Source organism: Bos taurus, chromosome 5, assembly GCF_002263795.3.
Source record: "Bos taurus isolate L1 Dominette 01449 registration number 42190680 breed Hereford chromosome 5, ARS-UCD2.0, whole genome shotgun sequence".
Taxonomy (NCBI): domain Eukaryota; kingdom Metazoa; phylum Chordata; class Mammalia; order Artiodactyla; family Bovidae; genus Bos; species Bos taurus.
In genome coordinates this window covers 111,841,068-111,862,531 of record NC_037332.1, presented here as the reverse complement: position 1 = coordinate 111,862,531, position 21,464 = coordinate 111,841,068, and the positions used below count along the sequence as shown (strand labels likewise).

Below are 21,464 nucleotides of genomic sequence, written 5' to 3'. Positions count from 1 at the left end.
GTATCTTGACCTTTTATTTTACCTTGACTCTTTAGATTTTATTTCAGGACAGTCATTAGTACCTTCCTACAATCCTGCTCCTTTTCACTACTATGGCCAGTATGGAAATGATTATTCAACAGATATTTATAAAGTGCCCAAGGAAGATGTTGTATACAGAAGAATAACTTGGACCTCAGCTACTAGTTTTTCCTTTATTTCTAAGTTTAATTTAAAGTCATTCATTTGGCCGCATTAGGTGGTAGTTCCACCACGCGGGCTCGGTAGTTGCGGCACACGGACTCTGTAGTTGTGGCTCAGCAGCTGTGGCTTGGGCTTACTTGCTCCGCAGCACTTGGGATCTTAGTTTTCCAACCTAGGGTTGAACTCCTGTCCCCTGCATTGCAAGGCAGATTCTTGACCACTGGACCACCAGGGAAGCCCCGTCTCCTGTACTTTAATGAGCAAACCATTAGCTGTTTTATCAGAGCTAACCAATACCAAATTTCTGTTTTTCTTTCCCATGTTAGGTGCTACAGACTAAATCACCACCACCACTATCCTCTATATTTTGGACTTTGCTTATAGCTCAGTTGGTAAAGAATCTGCCTGCAATGTAGGAGGCCTGGGTTCGATCCCTGGGTAGGGAAGATCCCCTGGAGAAGGAAATGGCCACCTACTTCAGTATTCATGCTTGGCGAATCCCATGGACGGAGGAGCCTGGCAGGCTACAGTCCACGGGATCACAAGAGTAGAAAACAACTTAGCGACTAAACCACCAACCGCCACCACCACATACTAAATAATAGGCTAGTCTGTTTATGGGGGATAGTTTTGGGGGCCACAGAGGTTGAATACCAGGCACAATTTTGACAATGGTAAGATTAACCTTTCCCTGTTCCTGCTTGGTCCCCCTAGCATTCCCTCGGTTGCTCTCCTGAACTTCTTATGTGCTAGGTAACAGATCCATGTTTGGTTATTAAAGCTGTTGAGAATGTCATATGACTTGAAGTTTTATATTTTGCATTCTCATTATCGAGAAAATACTTTTCTCCAACCCACCGAGGATTGAGTAAATAAAAACTTGAAATATCACCCACAAGAAATTATTTTTATCTGTACCTGTAGGAACCTTTATTTCTGAATCACAGATTGTTCACGATCCAGCAGTTATGAATATACTTAGAGAATAACAGGACAGAAGATCTGAAGTTAAATCTGCATAGCTGAAAAGTCTTCTTACACTAATCACTCCCCTTAGAATTAGATTGGTGGTATGTATTTTACCAGGTGGAGCTAGTGGTAAAAACCAGCCTGCCAATGCAGGAGACACAGAGAGACACAGGTTCAATCCCTGGGTCAGAAAGATCCGCTGGAGGAGGACATGGCAATCCACTCTAGTATTCTTGCCTGGAGAAGCCCATGAACAGAGGAGCCTGGCTGGCTGCAGTTCATAGGGTCACACAGAGTTGGACACAACCGAAGCGACTTCGCGTGTATTTTACCATTCATGTCTTTTTCTCTTTTTTTTTTGGAGAAGGCGATAACATATACACAGAAAAGTACATAAATCACGGTAGTTTACAGAATAACCATAAAACAAAGAGCTGTGTAACCACTATGTAGTTCAATAGTAGCTCATTGTGAGTCCCGCAGAAGCCTCCCATATGCTCTTCTCTGATTACAACACCATCTCTTCTTCCTAGGAGGAACCACTATTCTGACTCCTTGAAAATCATTTGTTTTACCCACTATAAATATATTTCTAAGCAGTGTAGTTTAGTTGAAGTTTATGTGAATGGCATGATTATATCTTCTTTCACTCAGTGGTGTTGTTCAGTTGCTAAGTTGGTCCAACTCTTTGCAACCCCAGGGACTGCAGTGCACCAGGCTTCCCTGTCCTTCACTGTCTCCCAGAGTTTGCTCAAACTCATGTCTGTTGTGTCAGTGATGTTATCCAACCATCTCATCCTCTGTCTCCTTCTTCTCCTCCTCCCCTCAATCTTTCCCAGCATCAGGGTCTTTTCCAATGAGTTGGCTCTTCACATCAGGTGGTCAAAATATTGGAGCTTCAGCTTCAGCATCAATCCTTCCAAAGAATATTCAGGGTTGATTTCCTTTAGGATTGACTGGTTTGATCTCTTTGCTATCAAAGGGACTCTCCAGAGTCTTCCCCAGCACCAAAGTTTGAAAGCATCGGTTCTTTGGCGCTCAGCTTTCTTTATGGTCCAATTCTCACATCCATACATGACTATTGGAAAAACCATAGCTTTGACTATATGGACCTTAGTCAGTAAAGTGATGTCTCTGCTTAATATGCTATCTAGGTTGGTCATAGCTTTTCTTCCAAGGAGGAAGCATCTTTTAATTTCATGGCTGCAGTCACTGCAGTGATTTTGGAGCTCAAGAAAATAAAGTCTGTCATTGTTTCCACTTTCCCCCTTCTATTTGCCATGAAATGATGGGACTGGATTCCATGATCTTAGTTTCTTGAATGTTGAATTTTAAGCCAGCTTTTTCACTCTCATTTTCACCCTCATCAAGAGGCTCTTTAGTTCCTCTTCACTTTCTGCCAACAGTGATATCATCTGCATATCTGAGGTTGTTGGTATTTCTCCCAGCAATCTTGATTCCAGCCTGTGATTTATCCAGTTTGGCATTTCACATGATATACTCTGCATATAAATAAGCAGGGTGACAATATGCAGCCTTAATATACTCCTTTCCCAGTTTGGAACCAGTCCGTTGATCCATGTTCGGTTATAACTGTTACTTCTTGACATGCATACAGGTTTTTCAGGAGACAGGTAAAGTGATCTGGTATTCCCATCTCTTTAAGAATTTTCCACAGTTTGTTGTGATCCACACAGTCAGAGGTTTTTAGCATAGTCAATGAAGCAGAAATAGATGTTTTTCTGGAATTCCCTTGCTTTTTCTATGATCCAGTGGATGTTGGCAATTTTACCTCTGATTCCTCTGCCTTTTCTAAATCCAGCTTGTGCATCTGGAAGTTCTTGAATCACGAACTGATGAAACCTAGCTTGAAGGGTTTTGAAAGCATTACCTTGCTAGCGTATGAAATGAATGCAATTGTGTGATAGTTTGAACATTCTTTGGCATTGCCTTTCTTTGAGACTGGGATGAAAGCTTACCTTTTCCAATCCTGTGGCCACGCAGTCTTAACCACTGTACCTTCAGGGAATTCCCTCTCCATTTATTTAGATTTTCCGAATCTCCTAATGAGGTTTTTATAATTTTCTGTGTGGTGGTTTTACACATCTTTTGTTAGATTTATTTTTTAAAGTTTCGTATGTTTTAATACTGTTGTGGTATCATTTAATTTTTTTTTTTTTAACTTTTTAAGTTCTGTTGCTGATCCCAAGTATTTTTCTGGAAGAAATAACAGGTGTAAGTTTGTATGTGTTTTTATAGGCTCTGCTGGGTGGAATGAGAAGAGTTATATAAAAAGAAATGAACAGAATAGAATGGGAGTGAAAAAGACACGTTCGTAAAGGGCACATTTGTTCCCCTTTCATAGATTTTTCTCCTTTGTGTAAAACTTAGGAAATACTCATTTGTTTTCCATAGGTGTAGCCTGTGGGAGAAAGGGCGGGTAATGTTTTTTTCCTTCGAGGGTACACTGTGCCCTTTCATGCTTTAGTGTTGTACAGGAGGTACTAATTAACTGCTGGGAAAAGTAAAAAGTTTTGAGTGGGCAGTTTCTGATCCAAATTATATTATTTTCTTGGAGAAAGGAGTTTTGTTACTTAGGTTCCTCAGGAAGCCTGGTTGTTAAGGGTTTTTTAGATTAGCCAATGTGAAAAATGCCCAGATCTTAAGCACGTTAGTTCATTAAGCACTTCTCTTTGTAATGTGATTTAGAGAATTTCATAACCTATTTCATCTCAGTACTAAGAGATAATCAGTTTCCCGTTCCTGAGTATTCATCACATGTTGTGCTACTACTACTGCTAAGTCGCTTCTGACTCTGTGCGACCCCATAGACGGCAGCCCACCAGGCTCCTCCGTCCCTGGGATTCTCCAGGCAAGAACACTGGAGTGGGTTGCCATTTCCTTCTCCAATGTAGGAAAGGGAAAAGTGAAAGTGAAGTCGCTCAGTCGTGTTGGACTCTTCGAGACCCCATGGATTGCAGCCCACCAGGCCCCTCCGTCCATGGGATTTTCCAGGCAAGAGTACTGGAGTGGGGTGCCATTGCCGTCTCCAGAGCATGTTGTGCTAGGCACCTGGAAAACATACTAGGTAGAATCTCCCTCAAAACAAACAAGCACACATGAGATTAACTCCTGTCTCCCAGAGAAAATTCCTCTTAGCACATGATTTATTTCCCTGTAGTCTTCTTCTAAATGTATGTTTGAAAAATAACTGAGCTAGTACTATAGACCAGAGAAGGCAATGGCACCCCACTCCAGTACTCTTGCCTGGAAAATCCCATGGATGGAGGAGCCTGGTAGGCTGCAGTCCATGGGGTTGCAAAAAGTGGGATATAACTGAGCGACTTCACTTTCACTTTCACTTTCATGCATTGGAGAAGGAAATGGCAACCCACTCCAGTGTTCTTGCCTGGAGAATCCCAGGGAAGAGGGAGCCTGGTGGGCTGCCGTCTATGGGGTCGTACAGAGTCAGACACGACTGAAGCGACTTAGCAGCAGCAGCAGCAGTACTATAGATTCAACTGTCATTTTTTTAAATTTAGCATTGTAACTCAAGATTTTCAGTCACTGAAATATTTTTTTATAAACAGCCTTTCATTATGTGTAAAACTTATGTTCTGTATCATCATTGAGTTAATTTCCCCACTGATTGGACTTTTGAATCATTCTTTTTTTTTTGCACTTACACTGATGTTTGGATGAACATTTTTAAAGTCTTTCTGCATTTTGAGTTATTTCCTTAGAAGTGAAATACTGGCTTAAAGAATTTGACCATTTTAACACTGAAAGAATTTATTAAGTGACTAGTGAGATCACCTGTATGCTCAGTATTGGACAGCAAATAAGGAACAAGACAGATAAGGTTTTCATTGTCATGGAGTTTAGTGAAAGAGAAAGATTAAACAATTATGCAAGCCAATTCATAGTTAGAAATTTTGGGAAGTGCTTGGGGAAGAAAGCACAAGATGTCGTATAGAAGAGCAAATCAGTGGTGATGGTTCTAATTTGGGAGGGGGATGGTGGGAGTGGTCAGGAAAGGCCTCTTTGCGGAAGGGACATTTAGACTGATAACCAAAGCACAAGTAGTGTGTGATTGGCCCATCTAAGGAAAGAGGGCATAGCCTGTGTTAAGACTGGGGGAGAGGGGGAGGTGGGGAAAGGGGTCTGGGACAAGGGTTTTGGGGAAAACTTGGAACAGAAGAACTGAACAAATATCCTTCTGTCAGTGGAGAGAGAGAAGGAGAGAGATGTGAAATAAGAGGTAGTAAGGGGCCTTTCTAGGTTGTATTAACAGTTGAAGTTCTTGAGAAATACATTGTGTTGTTCCATTCCAAAACGACCCACCAGTGTACACGCCTGTCAACCCTGTTTAAGTGCCTGGCTCATTTAATAGCATTGATAGTCTTATTTGTGAAGGACTTTGCTGATGTGATTGTTGAAATGTTTTCATTTCAGTTTGTATTTCTTTGGTAATTATTGAAGAGTAATCTTTCCCCAAATGTTTGTCATCATTTTGGACCGTTCCATCTGTTACTAAATGGACCATTCCTTTCTCACTAAAATGTCATTTTTAAGGTTCTCCCACAAGTACTCAGGTGACAGACTGGGAACCACTTGTTAGGAATTGAAAGAAGAGTTTCTTGCATCTCTCACTCTTAGTTCTCTGAATAAGGGGCTGGATTTGGTCAAAACTGCGTTTCTTATGGCTGTATTATTTTATGATTCATGGGTATACAAGTGTGTCGAGTTGGGAACTGGAAAAGAAACTGATAAAACTCTGGTGACTTTTAAGAGCCAGCTCACATCATCTTTCTTTAAGGAGCAATCCAGGTCTGTGGTAACCAGAACCAGTTGCTGCTGCTTTTATGTTTCTTTAGCGTTTTGTTTGTACTCTTATTTAATTCGACTCTTGGTTTCTTCTTTTGTTTGTTCGTTAGAGATTTTCTACCTTCATGATGAGCTCCTCAAAGGCAGAGGCGGTGGCGTGCGGTTCATCCTTGTGTTTCTGCCTTCACTGGTGTTGACACCATACATAATGATGATATTTCCAACATGCCATGTAAATAAGCTAGCTGGCTGTTTGTATTTGTGGCTATCATACTCCTTAACGTTGACTGTCCTTTGAAAACTTAGCTGGAGGAACAGCCTTTGTCTGCTCTGGGGCTGAGGAATAGCATGCCCGTGGTAATGTGTCAGCCTCCCAGGTTGACACGTCTTGGCTGGGTTTTCATCAGTGGTCCGTTGTGTTCACAGGAAGTGGAAGCTGCCCAGGACCTGTAACAACTTGTCTGGGTGTTGGGTTTTGTTATCTTTGGGGTGTTTTTACTTTGCCCAACACCAGGTGTCTGGGGGAGAGACCTAACTGGTTGGAACCTGTAAAAATTCATTGTGATGACGATCTTTGTAGAGCTGAACCTCAGTAAACTCCTGCAAATACTTGTGAGAACCCAAATCAGAAATGGACGTGGGATCTCATCTGATCTTCAAAGCTGAGTAGGGTTGGGCCTGGTTGGTACTTGGATGGGAGAAATGGACACGGGAACAAGATTACATTTCTGTGTTCTGAAATGCCACAGAGATCACAGAAAGGCATTCTTAATTTTGTGTATACCTGTGTATACTCCATTCCCTCATAGAAACTGCTGTCAGTTGTTAGAGAATCTGCACGCTCTCAGTGCTTAAAGGACTGCTTGGTTTGTTAGGTGAGCCAGGCTCTCTGCCTCTCCGGTTTCTCCTACTCATGGCCTCCAGTTTGAGCATTTTCTTTGCTATTAGCAGTTAACATTCCTGAGGTTTTTATTGTGAATGTCCTTTTTTATGTTAACCCTGTACCTCAGTACTGTGGATAATTTCAGTCTTCCTCATCTAAGGTTTCTAGTTAATGGCACTTCAGCATGTGTTCTAATGAAAATTGGAGCAGACCACCTGCCTTTTCTGGGTAGGTAGGGATTCTTTTGTTACGAACTTCTCCCATGCTGTTAGAATTTGCTGAGATAAATAGGGCTTGTCATTCCATTTGGCTTACATTTATGAATGCTGTCACACGTTAGGCGCTGTGTGAGCTCTGTTCACACAGAGACATTAAACCACATGGTAAGGAGCAGTAATAGAGTGGGGCACAGGTTCTTAGGAAGCATCAGTGAGAGGTATTTAGCACATCTGTGGAGGGTGTGATCCCAGAGGCTTTCTGGCGAAGGCAGCAGTTAAACTGGGTTTTGAAGGATGAATAAGAGTCAGTTGGTAGCAAGGATGTGTCTTAATTGAGGCAAGGCTGGGGAGAAGGAGTGTGTTAAGAAGCTGTTGCTGAAGCACACGCTGCCACCTGTGAGATATCTGGTGAGAAACTTGAACCTGAATTGGATCACGACTCTCTCTAACTCCTAACTTACTGGCTATAAAGGGATTGCGCAGCATGTTAAATGACATCTTAGGGATACAGTTAGCAAAGCCCAAACTTGGGGAAGCTATCTGGTTATTTTCAACAAATAAAGTACAGAAAAAGAGGAAGTAGTAATCTGTAGATTAAAAGAGCTTTAAGAGGGAATTCCCTGGCAGTCTAGTGGTTAGGACTCGGAATGCCTGGGGCCCAAGTTTGATCTCGTGTCAAGGAACTAAAATCCCACAGGCCGGGTGGTGTGGCAAAAAAAAGAGATTTAAGAAACATTAATGAAATGCCGTATGTTGCCCTGTTGGACGCTGATTTGAATAAATCATCTCTAAAGAATTTATGAGACAGGAGGGAACGTTTGAACATTTACTGAATAGTTGGATAATATTGAACAATTTTTAAAAATTTAGGTGTTGTAATGGTAGTATAATTATTTAAGGAAATAGTTCTTCTCTTCAAGGTATAGAATAAAGATGAAATTACATGATGCCTGGAATGTGTGTGCTGTGCTAAGTCGCTTCAGTCATGTCTGACTCTTTGCGTCTCCATGGACTATATAGCCCATCAGGCTCCTCTGTCCATGGGGTTCTCCAGGCAAGAACACTGGAGTGGGTTGCCATTTCCTTCTCCAGGGGGTCTTCCTGACCCAGGGATCAAACCCGGGTCTCCTGCATTGGCAGGCAGGTTCTTTACCCCTAGTGCCATCTGGGAAGCCCACGTGTCCCAGAGTGATCCAGAATTGGCTGGGTGCCAGGGGGAACAAGCATGTACTGATACATTTTGAAGCTGAGTGATGAGCTACATAAGCTCCTTATTTTGCCTTTCTTTCTTGCTTTGTGTTTGTTCGCACTATTCAGTAATGTTTTTAAAAAGCTGTTACTGTGCTCCAGGCAAGAACTATTAGGGACCTAAAGTAAAGCACTGGTTGTAGAGGTGGAACAAAAGGAATAAGTTATAAGATAAAAAGATGGATTTGAGGAATAAGTTATAAGGTAATTAGTTAAAGTTGAATGTTTGGGGCTGGAGGGAAGGAGGGGGTCTAAGTTGATGGTTTAAAGCCTGAGCACTGTTCCCTAAATTGTGGCACATGGAAGCCACGTATCTTGAGGACTTGGTGCGGAGTAGTGGTATTGCAAGTTTGCTTTTGTACATACTGAGTTTAGGACAGCCAAGCCAGGGAGCAGTGCATGGTTGGTAGCTTACAAGTAAAGACAAAGCAAGATACAGATGAGTATGTAGGTGGTGGTAAACCTTAAGAAAGGCTGAGGTTGCCCTGGGAGAATGTGTGCAAGAGGAAAGGAAGGGGTGCAGAGGGGTAGAGAGAGAGGAGCCAGTTAGAATTCCGAGAGGAAAAGTCTGAGAGAGAGGATTTTTAAAGGAAGTCAAGGAAATAGGAAGTTTTAGGAAGAGTGTGGAAACTGTGACAGATCCAGGAGGAAAGTCAAGTAGGATAAGAGCTTGTCTAGTTCCTCTTGCTTATGAACATTAAAGGCCTTTGGGGAGCTGGTGGTGGGTGGGACAGCTTTATGAGTAAACTATATTTACTATCCTGCAGTTGTTAGTCCCTTTAGAGTGGATTAATAGAGATTGTAGACCATATGAAATTTGTGCTAATTAGCTAGAACGTTATGATTAAAAGCGGAAGAGCTTTTATTTTATTGGGAATTAAGATCATTACCCTTCATTCCCTTGGTGTCATCCACTTGAAAATCATTTTCACTTGTGCAGAGACCTTTTCCAAGTTTACTCTAGCTCCCTTTCTGTGAAATTTTGCTAAATTGCCCCAAAATTAGTGGATCAGAAGCTGGGTTCAGAGTTTAGGAATTGTGACACCTGTTTTAAATGCAGTTTTCCCAGTGAGTCTCATGCTGTGCTGTTACTCTTCAGGGTGAGTGCAAAATCCTAGTGGTAGGCAAAGATGGTGTTGCTTACCGGTTTCTTTTCTTTTCTTTTTTTTTTAAGATTAATTTTTTGGATTTCTGTTTTAAAAACTTTTTGTTTAGCTCTTTTTATCCCAAAGTACAGATGAAATAAATGACTGTGGAGTTGCTGTGAAAAGTTAACAGATCGGTTGAACTGTGATTGTTTATGTTACTACCAGCACATGACCATCAGCACTGTATCTCTGTGGGGCTGGAATATGGACAGTTGTTGCATTCTGAGAAAAGTGTTGGCAGGAGGGAAATAGCCCTGTGCCCCTCCTACCATCTTCTCTGCTGGAATCTTAAAGTTTGTATTTATTTTCCTGTAAGTACAGAATTGTGAGAACTTGTTTGAAAAACCCTCACGTAGCAAATTGTCCAGCCCACATAGGGACACAGGGATGACTCAAGCTGTTCGGGATTCTTTTCCTTTTGTTGGTAACCTCTGACCAGAGAATTTACCCATTTTTCATAAGACAGTTTGAGAGCTTGGTGGAGAGAAGGGGCCAGTGAGAATGCTTCTCTTCCCAGAGCGTGGCTGCCGCTCCGTTGCCTGTTGAGTCATTCCCACAGCTCTATATAGAGCTTTTCTGGCTTTTCTTTTAAACATGATGTTCTTGGAGTGGGAAAGAAAGGAAGTTTTTTTTCTCCTCCACAGACTCCCCCACCCCAAATCTGCGTTGCTCACTCTCTTCTAGTAACAGTATTGCCCTCAGTCGTTCTGAGACTGTTTTCTCTTTTCAGGCCTCTCAGCACTTTCATTTATCATTGTGTGACTATGTGAGCATTAAGGCATTTGCTGGGCTTGGTTCCCCCAGTAGGCTTTCAAGATGTCACTTAACCAGAAAAACGGAGGCCTTCTGGTTAACCATACCAAAAATGGATTTCTAGTTTTCAGCTATTTTAAAGTTAATCAGATAAGGTAAAAGACATCTTACTATCCTTATTAAGACTATCAGTAAAATGTGCTGTGAAGGGAATGAATGTTTTTAATTTTGGATAAATAAAAATTGCTATAACTTGACAGGATTTTAGTTTCTGTTTTTGTGATGAAAGGTTAAAATGTCCACATTCGTTTTTATTCAGATCTTGCTCTCTGCTAGTGGAAAATGACTTGACATTTCTTTATGAGGAAAGGGAAATTCTTATTTCTGTAACTGTCTTCGTGTGTGTTTCAAACATCCAGTCAGATCATAAAGCATTTTAGAAGAGTCAAATAACATCAGTAAGTTGTCTGTTCACACAGCCCATGTCCTACATAGGCACAAGTAAGGAGCTCTTTTAAGGGGTTGGCAGATCGAAAAGACAGATTATAGCTCTGGAATGTATTCAGATGACTTTTTGAAACAGATATTTTAATTGGAGAGGGGGTGGAGAAATATTTGTGCTTCTGTAGTTAAATACTCAACTTCCTTAGCCTGTTATCTATAAATATCACAGATGAGAAAGCCGTTGGAACGCTTTTTCAGAAAATAACTCACAGTACATATTTATTTGTGTGTATGTGTTTATATGTGCCTTATCCCCATCCATTCTCCATTCATGGGTCAGTAATCAGGCTGTGCCTTTCATAAGATTGAGTTGTTCGGATTATGTTTAATCTGTTCTAAACTGCATTAGCAGCAGAGTCCCTTACACTAAGGTTTTCAACAAAACCTCATCTTCTCTCGTTGAAAAGAGAGGAAGACAAAAAAAGCAGTTGATGTGTTTTCTGAAGGTCTCTTTCTGTACCTCTCTTCCCACCACCCCCAGAGCTGCACAGCAAGGGGAGGAGCTTCTTACTGCTCTAGCCACACTTCATATGTCTTAACTTGAGTGCTGTTTGGTTTCCTGTCGGCAGTAAATCAGCTCTGTGCCATCTTGACTTGCGTGAAGGGTGGATGAATTGGTAACTGCACTCAGAAGAGGAGTGAGTTCTCACAGTCTGATTTGAACATAAGGTGTGAGACTGAATTTATGAAAGCTTCGGTAGCCTCTGAAGACAACCTTTTCTGTGACTTTGTTTTTTTTTTTTTTCATGATATCTGTGGGCTGTTGTTTCTGAGAAGAATCTGTCATGACGCTACTGGAACCTGAGATGTTAATGATGGCTGTACAGTCCGGTAATTCCCATATTTCCTGCAAATCCTTTTTGCCTTAGCTTTCTTAAAAAACACTGGGCACTTTGGCACTAGGACTGGATGGAGATGAGGAGGAAGGCAGAGGGAGGGTAAATCTAAATTGTCCAGTAAATGTACTGCATTTTCAGATTTTTATTGTAAAACATAATAATTTTCTCTTGATTGCAAATTCTGGATATTCAGACATCGCTTTGAATTAGATGCTTATCAATCTTAAGACTGCTCAGTGAGGAGACATGTAAGGGAAAGCTACTTGTCTTCTTTAATTAGGTATTTTGTGATTGTAGTGGTGCTGCTTTTAATATAATTAAATTGTTTTTGCTGTTTTGAACAGTACTGTGTTTAATCACTAATCTATACTTTTTTTTAAATGACTCTGTGAAAGCTTGTCTTAACATTTTTCCTTAGCTGTAATTTCTCTTTTGTGTTAAACCTTCTATCTGTATCGTCTTTTGGTTCTTTGTGGGATGCTCTTGTTAACATGTAGGGTTGGGAATCTTTTAAGTTTTGAAGATGAGGGAAGTTGGAGCAAGGAGGCAGTCAACAGAAGGAATGCAGGATTTCCGAGGTTCTTTGTTTTGAACAGTTTTCCCAATTCAAAAGTGTCTTTTAAAACATTAAAAAAAATTCCAGTTTGTTTTTAATAATTTCTTTTACTTTCAGTGCCCTTAAATTTGTAAGTTAGATATCTAAAAATAGAGAATGTTCTTTGGTTATTTTTAGACTTCTACTAAAATGTAGCCTGTAGTGTTTTCCTGTTTCAGAGACTATCTCGAAAGATTCATACAAGTGGCATTTGGGGACCTCTTCCCATCCACTGGCCTTTACTCAAAGGAAGATGAGCCTCCTTGGTGCTGGCAGACGCTGTCTCTGGCAGAACTGGTCTCACTGCTCTCCTCGGGGAGCACTTAGGTGTTACGCTGCCAGACACAGATCTCCATCTGAAGACCGAGTCAGGTGCTGTCAGGTTACGCTTTAGGACAGAGTGTGGACAAAAAGGAAAGACCGCCACTGTCCTGTTCTTGTTTTATGGATGACCTTGACTGAGTCATGTATTAGTTGTCTTTCTGTTCATATATGCTGTGCATTCCAAGTCCCTTTCCTTTTCCTCCCACAGATCTGTTGAGCTTTGTGTTCTAAACAAGATTGTGTGCTTATCTGAACGTTTCCCATCTGTCTTTGATGAAATAGTTCCCAGTTAAAGTGACTCAGATTTTCTTACCACTGCTCTGTATCTTCGTTCTCTGCTGTATGTGGGCAAGGGCATATTTTATTTTAGGGAGTACAAGTGAGCCTTTGGACTCTCTCTCCCTTCTTTATTCATCTTGTTACCTACAGATTGTCTCAGTCCAGTAACTTCTTAGTAAGATAAAAGACTGTTTGCTTTCCTCTGAGCTGGGGTCTCACTGTTCTTGCCGAGTAAGGGAAAGGGGCTTACTTAGTATTTTCTTGTCTTGCCCAAGAGCCATTTTTCTAATGACATATGTTGGGTAGGGCTAGCCACCCATCTGTTGGACCAGCTACTTCATAAAACTTTCAAAGGATAGTAGTATGTTAGACAAGGGTGGGTGAAACTGACAAGGGTGTTGGATACAGGTAAAACGAAAGATCTGCAGAGACTAGCATGTATGCGAACCTCTTTCTTTTGTGTATGTTCTTAAAAGTAGAGAAACTGGATATAGAAAGAAGTAATAGCAAACTGATATCTCTAGTACTTGTGGTTCCTAAATGTGCAAAAAACCTTAGCACTGTGTTGTTTTGTGAAATTGTTACTGTTTTCTTCTTATGCTCTCGCCATTATATTGGATTGTAATAGTAAATGACAGGCATATCTATGATAGGAAATGAAAAAACATCTCTTATGAAGTTTTAATTAAAAAAAAAAAAGGCCTGTCATTTTTTTTTCTAAAAAACTAAAGACAAAATTTAGACTATCTATGTGAGCCGTGAGTGAGTTTCACAGGAATAAAGTATTTGGATCTCCATGAATATAGGCTTTATAGGTGAAATTACTGTTTAATGAAATGCTCAAGGTAATGAAAGCAATTTAGACAAGATTTCACGATATAAGATTTTTACCCTAAGTTAAACTTTAAGATACTGAATGTTAGAGCCAAGTTCCAGGGTACACTGTGTGTTTATATCAACTTTCGTTTGGTATTTGGAGCTTGGAGATTTGGGTGAGGCATACTTACATATAGACTTTGATCCTCCTCACTGCTGGTGGTCTCCTTCTAACTCTTTGAGATCCAGTTTAACTGCAGCGTTTTTGTGACGCCTCTCTCAATAGAATCAGCCCTTCCTTCTCTTTCTGCAGCACTGCCTTTACAATGTAGACTGTAGACTGTATATTATCATTTTCCTGTCTGCCTAATTAGATTATTAGCTTCTCAAAAGCAATACAGTATATTCATCTGTGTGTTGGCTCCTGACATGTATTTTTTAAATTTTAAGTGAAGAAATCTGGTTTGACATACCTCCCCTAATAAATAGGTGTAAGCCTTTTAAATCAAGATTTTACCCAAGTATTTTAAGATCTGTTTTCATATTAAGACATGAAGCCTCTAACCGCCATCTGTATCTTAGCCAGCCCTTGCCCACAGCACGTGAAAGCGCAGCTCTCAAAACTGAAGTTCTCGCATCTCAGGATGTGCAGTGTGCCCATCTGTCAGCCTGTGATGTGTGCTGGTGAACCCAGGTGTTCTCATCAAGACACAGTGAGAGGATTAAAGCACCTGTCACCGCTGTGGCACCCTATCTGCATCAGTGTGATTAGAAAGCTAATGATCTGAGAGGGACATTTGGGATTTCTGGAGCTAAGACTAAGGGGATATTGGGGTACAGCGTTGACTCTGGTATGTTTTAGAACCAAGGAGTCCTGGGGCTTGGTTGTTGATAGCTACTGTGCGAGGCTTTGATCAGGCACACCCTGTGCCTGCATACAGCCGATGCAGTCGCCTTATTAGTTTGTAACTCTGTAGCAGGGGGTGGCTTTCTGTGTAGAGAAGAGGACTGAAGCGGTTTCTTAGGTATGTGTGATCACATGACATACACCTGATCGTGATGCAGCCCAGTTAGGGAGCCAGTCTGTTGTTTCCATATCTCTTGTGGGTATATCTGCGCATCCCCACCCACTCACGCACACACAGACAACACACTCCATCCACACCCTACACCCGCCTCCCCTCTCTTGTCTCTGTACAGGATGTCTCTGGAAGGATCTATCTGTCTGCACATGAGCTGTTTCTGGAAGGACTGTAAGGAGCTGGTAACAGTTACTGCCTCAGGGAAAAGGGATGGAAGCTGGGAGGTTGGGACGGCAGAGACTTCTTGCTCCACAAAACAGTGGAGTCCTCATTTAAGTTCATTATGATTATGTTGTTCGGTTGCTAAGTCGTGTCTGACTCTTTGCAACCCCATGGACTGTAGCACGTCAGGTTTCTCTGCCCTCCGCTATCTCCTGGAGTTTGCTCAGGTTCATATCCATTGAGTCAGCATTGCTATCTAACCGTCTCATCCTCTGCCGCCCCCTTCTCCTTTTGGGATACCCTGTAATTGTGAAGGAATACACAGAGGACATATTACAAGGGTATATAGAACACATAGGCCCATGGACACAGTATCCAGCCTGAGAAATGCAGCACAATATACACTGAAGTCCCCTAAGAACCCTCTTCAATTTGTCCCTTAGGAAACTTTTGTTAGTTTGCTTTTAACTTTACGTACCTTTAAAAATTTTTGTGTGTGTATCGTGTACATGTGCTTTAGTTGCTTGCTTGTATCTGACTCTTCTCTCTCACTCTTTGCAACCCCATGGACTGAAGCCCGCCGGGCTCCTCTGTCCATGGGATTCTCCAGGCAAGAGTCCTGGAGTGGGTTGCCATGCCCTTCTCCAGGGGATCCTCCCAACCCAGGGATTGAACCCAGGTTTCCCGCAGTGCAGGCGGATTCTTTACTGTCTGAGTCACCAGGGAAGCATACATGCTACCGTACAGAAGTGTTTCCTAGGTCTCTTTACTCTCTCTTTCCTTGATGTCTGTACACTTAATTCCTGTATATTCACTTAACTTCTAGTTCCCTGATCATTACAGTTTGTCTCTGACCTGTATATTATAATAGTATGGGTTAGAGTGAGAGGAATAGTAATTCATAAAAATAAAGTTAAAGGAAAACGGTGGGCAGACAACTTGTGCCCTTTTTGATGATACGTTAGTGCTTAAAGGAACCATCTGTTTGGGTTCACATCACTCTGGAGTAAAAAACTCCAGAACCTCCAGCAATAATTACCTTTTGACTCTACTAATACTTTAAATATTAGTGCAGGCTTTTAAATATATATATATATATATATATTTGTTTATATTTAAGAAATTTTAGAGCTTGAAGGAAACGTTAGGCATTTTTTTGTCCTCTCCTTAAGATGAGGAATACTCCAATACTTTGGCCACTTGATGCGAAGAAGTGACTCATTTGAAAAGACCCTCATGCTGGGAAAGATTGAAGGCGGGAGGAGAAGGGAAAGACAGAGGATGAGATGGTTGGCTGGCATCACTGACTCAATGGACATGAGTTTGAGTAAACTCTGGAAGTTGGTGATGCACTGGGAGGCCTGGTGTGCTGCAATCCATGAGGTCGCAAAGAGTCAGACATGACTGAGCAACTGAACTGAACTAAGATGAGGAAATTGGCTGGTTGAGATTATTTCCTGTAGTCACATGATTAACTAGTGGCCAACACAGAAGGAGAATTCATTTACCTACTCCCATGTCGGTGCTCTTTCTAAAACATACTCACAGAGAAACCATCAGAGACCTTTAATGCATGAGATTGTTTATAATTTTCTCCAGAGATCTTGGTTTTCTTTGGGTTTTTCCATCGTGGGTTTCCATCACTTCTCAGATTAACTCACATCTTAAGAGGTGGAGATAAAATCCAGTGCCTGGGGTCCACCTCTTGCCCCTGGGAAGTGAGGCAGATGCTGCAGGCTCTGTGGTCCCTGGTGGACCTCCCTCTTGTCTTGCCGTCTCTGGCCTGGCTGATGATCTCATACCTTGATGGTGATATCAGAAGACAGGTAGGCAGACGGACCGACGCTGTCATCAGCATTCTGGACTACATCTTACTGCCCTTTCTCTGGCTGTTAATGTATCCAAGGTCCCCTTAGAGTTAGGGCCTAGATCAAAGGAATTTGAATTCATCTGTCTGTCTCTATCTTTTCTTCTTCCCTTTTGTTTCCTTTTGGATGAGGCAGGCTGTCAGGACCATGAACCACAGTTTTAGCTTTATTACAGCCGTGCCAAATTAAATAAAGATGAGTCTCGTACAGTCTTGTTTTTTTTGGAACTTCACTTTTATGATTACTACATGCATTATTTTTGAAAGGATTTTCTTTATACTAACAAGGGGGAAAAAATTAAAAACCTCCCGGTCTGCCATCAACAACAAAAAACAACATTCTCTGCCTTGCTCTCACCAAGCCAAAGGGCAGTGTCAGGCTGAGCTCATGATGTTAGGGGGCTGGGGCACACTTAATCTCAGGGCAGGCACGTAAGTGGGGTGGCGGCAGCAGTCTGGTGAGTACAGAGGGCCTTGAAAAGAGGTGTCTGTGGCAGTTACATAGTGAAAATAAACTCAGCAGTGAAATTTTTATAGTGTGTCATAATTTTAAAGTGTTTTATATATAATATCTTACTTGATCGTCTCAACAACTTTGAGGTATCTGTATCTTCTCGTTTGTAGGGTAGAGCACTGAGGTTCAGAGAGGCTTCAGGGCACATAGTAAGAGATGGAAAATATGTTTAAATTTAGGTGTTTTACTTGAAACACTGCTCGCTTATGTGTTCCATGTAAAATGAAAGTCAGATTGTGTCCCTGCTCACTGAGAACCTGCCCCGGGTTCTCAGTCACAGACGCGGCCCCTGTCCTTACAGTGCCTTCAAGGCCCCAGCCTGTTCCTCTCAGACTGCACTCCCCTCCTCTTCCCTTGCCGCTGCTGGCCCAGCCGTGCCAGCCTCACTTGTCCCTGCAGACCTTGGGCAGTGCTCCTGTTTCAGGGCTTGCCTGCTGGCTGGCTGTTCTTTCTGCTTGGAACACTGTCTGCTGGGTAGCCTCATGGTCTGTTCCCTCACCTCCTTCATAACTTTTTTCCATGTCACTTTCTTAGTTAGGCCTTCCCTGACCACCCTGTTTTTAAAAATTCTGCATTTATTTGTCTTCATACTGCTTGCCATCTGATAGAATACAGTCATCCCTTGATGGGGATTGATTCCAGCCCACCCCCACCTCCAGTACTAAAATTCATGGATGCGCAAGTCCCTTCTATAAAATGGTAGGGTATTTGCATGTAACCTATACACATTTCGAATCATGTCTAGATTACTTACAATACCTAATGCAAGGTTAACGTTGTAGAAAGAGTTGCCTGTGCCGCAAATTAAAGTTTTGGTTTTGGGGACTTTCTGAATTTTTTTTCCCCGAATATTTTTGTTCTGTGTGCAGTTGAATCTGTGGATGCGGAGCCTGTGGATATGGAGGCCTGACTAATGTGATTTGTTTATTCATTTATTGGATACTGCTGTCTTTCCCTACTATAAAATAAATAACTCAAAGTAGGAGATTTTTCTGTCTTGTTTTCTACTGTGTTTCCAGTATCTATAAAGGTACCCATTGCACAGTATGCACTTCATAATTCTTGAATAAATGATTTACCAAAAAGTTTGGAATATGTTTTAGGCAAGTATGTTCCTGAAAACATGTCTTTCAAGTATCCTGTGTAGCATGCACTGCAGTAGCTAGTGCGGGTTTTCAGAACATGGTCTCGGGACCTCTGGGCACCCCTGAGACCTTTTCAGTGGACGTGAGCTGGAAGCTCTTTACATACTTCCGTGTGAGTGCCCAGTCGCTTCAGTCACGTCCAGCTCTTTGTGATCCCATTGACCGTAGTCCGCCAAGCTCCTCTGTCCATGAAATTTCCCAGGCAAGAGTCCTGGAGTGGGTTGCCATGCCCTCCTCCAGGGAGTCTTCCTGACCCAGGGATTGAACCTGAGTCTCCTGAACTTCCTGCACTTGAGATAGATTCTTTACTGCTGAGCCACTGGGGCAGCTCTTATATGTTTATCAGATCAGATCAGATCAGTCGTCAGTCGTGTCCGACTCTTTGTGACCCCATGAATCGCAGCACGCCAGGCCTCCCTGTCCATCACCAACTCCTGGAGTTCACCCAGACTCACATCCATCGAGTCAGTGATGCCATCCAGCCATCTCATCCTCTGTCGTCCCCTTTTCCTCCTGCCCCCAATCCCTCCCAGCATCAGAGTCTTTTCCAATGAGTCAACTCTTCCCATGAGGTGGCCAAAGTACTGGAGTTTCAGCTTTAGCATCATTCCTTCCAAAGAAATCCCAGGGCTGATCTCCTTCAGAATGGACTGGTTGGATCTCCTTGCAGTCCAAGGGACTCTCAAGAGTCTTCTCCAACACCACAGTTCAAAAGCATCCATTCTTCGGCGCTCAGCCTTCTTCACGGTCCAGCTCTCACATCCATACATGACCACAGGAAAAACCATAGCCTTGACTAGATGAACCTTTGTTGGCAAAGTAATGTCTCTGCTTTTGAATATGCTATCTAGGTTGGTCATAACTTTTCTTCCAGGGAGTAAGCGTCTTTTAATTTCATGGCTGCAGTCACCATCTGCAGTGATTTTGGAGCCCAGAAAAATAAAGTCTGATACTGTTTCCATTGTTTCCCCATCTATTTCCCATGAAGTGGTGGGACCGGATGCCATGATCTTCGTTTTCTGAATGTTGAGCTTTAAGCCAACTTTTTCACTCTCCACTTTCACTTTCATCAAGAGTCTTTTGAGTTCCTCTTCACTTTCTGCCATAAGGGTGGTGTCATCTGCATATCTGAAGTTATTGATATTTCTCCTGGCAATCTTGATTCCAGCTTGTGTTTCTTCCAGTCCAGCGTTTCTCATGATGTACTCTGCATAGAAGTTAAATAAGCAGGGTGACAATACGCAGCCTTGACGAACTCCTTTTCCTATTTGGAACCAGTCTGTTGTTCCATGTCCAGTTCTAACTGTTGCTTCCTGACCTGCATACAAATTTCTCAAGAGGCAGATCAGGTGGTCTGGTATTCCCATCTCTTTCAGAATTTTCCACAGTTTATTGTGATCCACACAGTCAAAGGCTTTGGCATAGTCAATAAAGCAGAAATAGATGTTTTTCTGAAACTCTCTTGCTTTTTCTATGATCCAGGGGATGTTGGCAATTTGATCTCTGGTTCCTCTGCCTTTTCTAAAACCAGCTTGAACATCAGGAAGTTCACGGTTCACATATTGCTGAAGCCTGGCTTGGAGAATTTTGAGCATTACTTTACTAGCGTGTGAGATGAGTGCAATTGTGTGGTAGTTTGAGCATTCTTTGGCATTGCCTTTCTTTGGGATTGGAATGAAAACTGACCTTTTCCAGTCCTGTGGCCACTGCTGAGTTTTCCAAATTTGCTGGCATGTTGAGTGCAGCACTTTCACAGCATCATCTTGCAGGATTTGGAATAGCTTATATGTTTATACTTACGTGTTATTTGCCTTTTTCACTCTTGGTGTCTCGTGAGTGTGCTGTGTGGTTTTCCAGATGTACGTGATGGTATGATGATATCCCAGCAGCTTGAATGCAGTATCAGGGATGAGCATTCAGCTGTCTGAGTTGTATGTTAAAGAGATTTGCAAAAATAAATGATAAAATGATATTTTTACTATTATTTTTTATTTTGGAAAGTATTTTTTCATAAAAATGTTAACATGTAGTGGGTTTATTGCTATTTTTAAAGAATAAATATTTTAAATGTTTTCAGTTTTGACTTATTGTATGATAAGTAATAATAGATGTAACTCATATATACAAAAGCTCTTCAAAATTGTCAGTAACTGTAAGAGAGTAAAAGAGTCCTGATGTCAAAAAGGTTGAGAAGAATAGTATAGTTTTTAAGAGCATAGACTTTGGAATCCAAGTTGTCTCTTTTTTTAAGCTCTGCTAGCTGTGTGACCTTGGGCAAATTGCTTAACCTCTCTGTGCCTATTGCTGCATCTGTTTTTTTTTTTTTTTAAATGCTAATAGTATTAGTACCAACCCCAGGAAGTTGTTGTAAGTATTAAATGATTGAATGTGTGTAAAATACTTCTAACGACTCTTGGTATATAATAAATGCTATATGTTTTTTGATGTTATTGTGGTTGTTTTTCTTTTGTTGGGATTTTGAATACTATAGATGCAGGTAGTTTTTTTATTTCTTCCTGGATATTCTGACAACTTGTCACAACTCACTTGATATTTGACAACTCACAAATTAAAAAAAAAAAATAAAAAACCTTCTTTAACCTTGAAGTACTTCAGGAAATTTGTTCTAAACATATTTTAAAAGATATGTAAGATTTATATATAAGGATGCTCATAGCAGTATTCTTTATAATAGAAAAAACAAAAACGGAAACAGCCTATACTTCAGCAGTAGAGTATTGGTTAAATAACTTACCATATAGTAACATAATTGGTACTAGTACACATAGGTTTTTTTAAAGATGTGAGAAAATGTTTGCCATATATCCATATAACCCTAAAGAAATGGCTATAGGGATGATATACCTCAGAATATTAATAGCTGTCCCTGGTTAACTGGGATTTCTTTCTTCTTTGTTTTCCTATATCTTAAGCATATGTTTCTGTTGTGTATTAAAATAAAACTCATATTAAATAGCATGAGCACGTAGGTAGTTGAGGGAGGCAGAAAATGGCTGGGTGTATAGTGTCTTGGATCAGGAGCTTGAATTGTTGATTCGGGACCTCTGTCTTCAAAGCACTCCACCTCCCAAACAGTGTTAAAGAGGC

The 21,464-nt window shown here is 41.3% G+C and overlaps 1 protein-coding gene and 1 non-coding gene across 2 annotated transcripts in view; both read left to right on the top strand.

Annotated features, from left to right (window-relative positions):
* The window catches only part of MRTFA (myocardin related transcription factor A), a 176,145-nt gene that overhangs the window by 53,580 nt on the left and 101,101 nt on the right, over nt 1–21,464 (top strand). The window contains exon 3 of the mRNA XM_010805772.4: nt 11,511–11,564. Coding sequence (XP_010804074.1) covers nt 11,519–11,564 — 46 coding nt within the window. The 5' untranslated portion in view covers nt 11,511–11,518. The remainder of the gene's footprint in view (nt 1–11,510; nt 11,565–21,464) is intronic.
* On the top strand, nt 16,597–16,674 carry MIR2439 (microRNA mir-2439). The gene has a single exon (NR_031049.1). It is a non-coding gene; the product is annotated as a microRNA mir-2439 (primary transcript).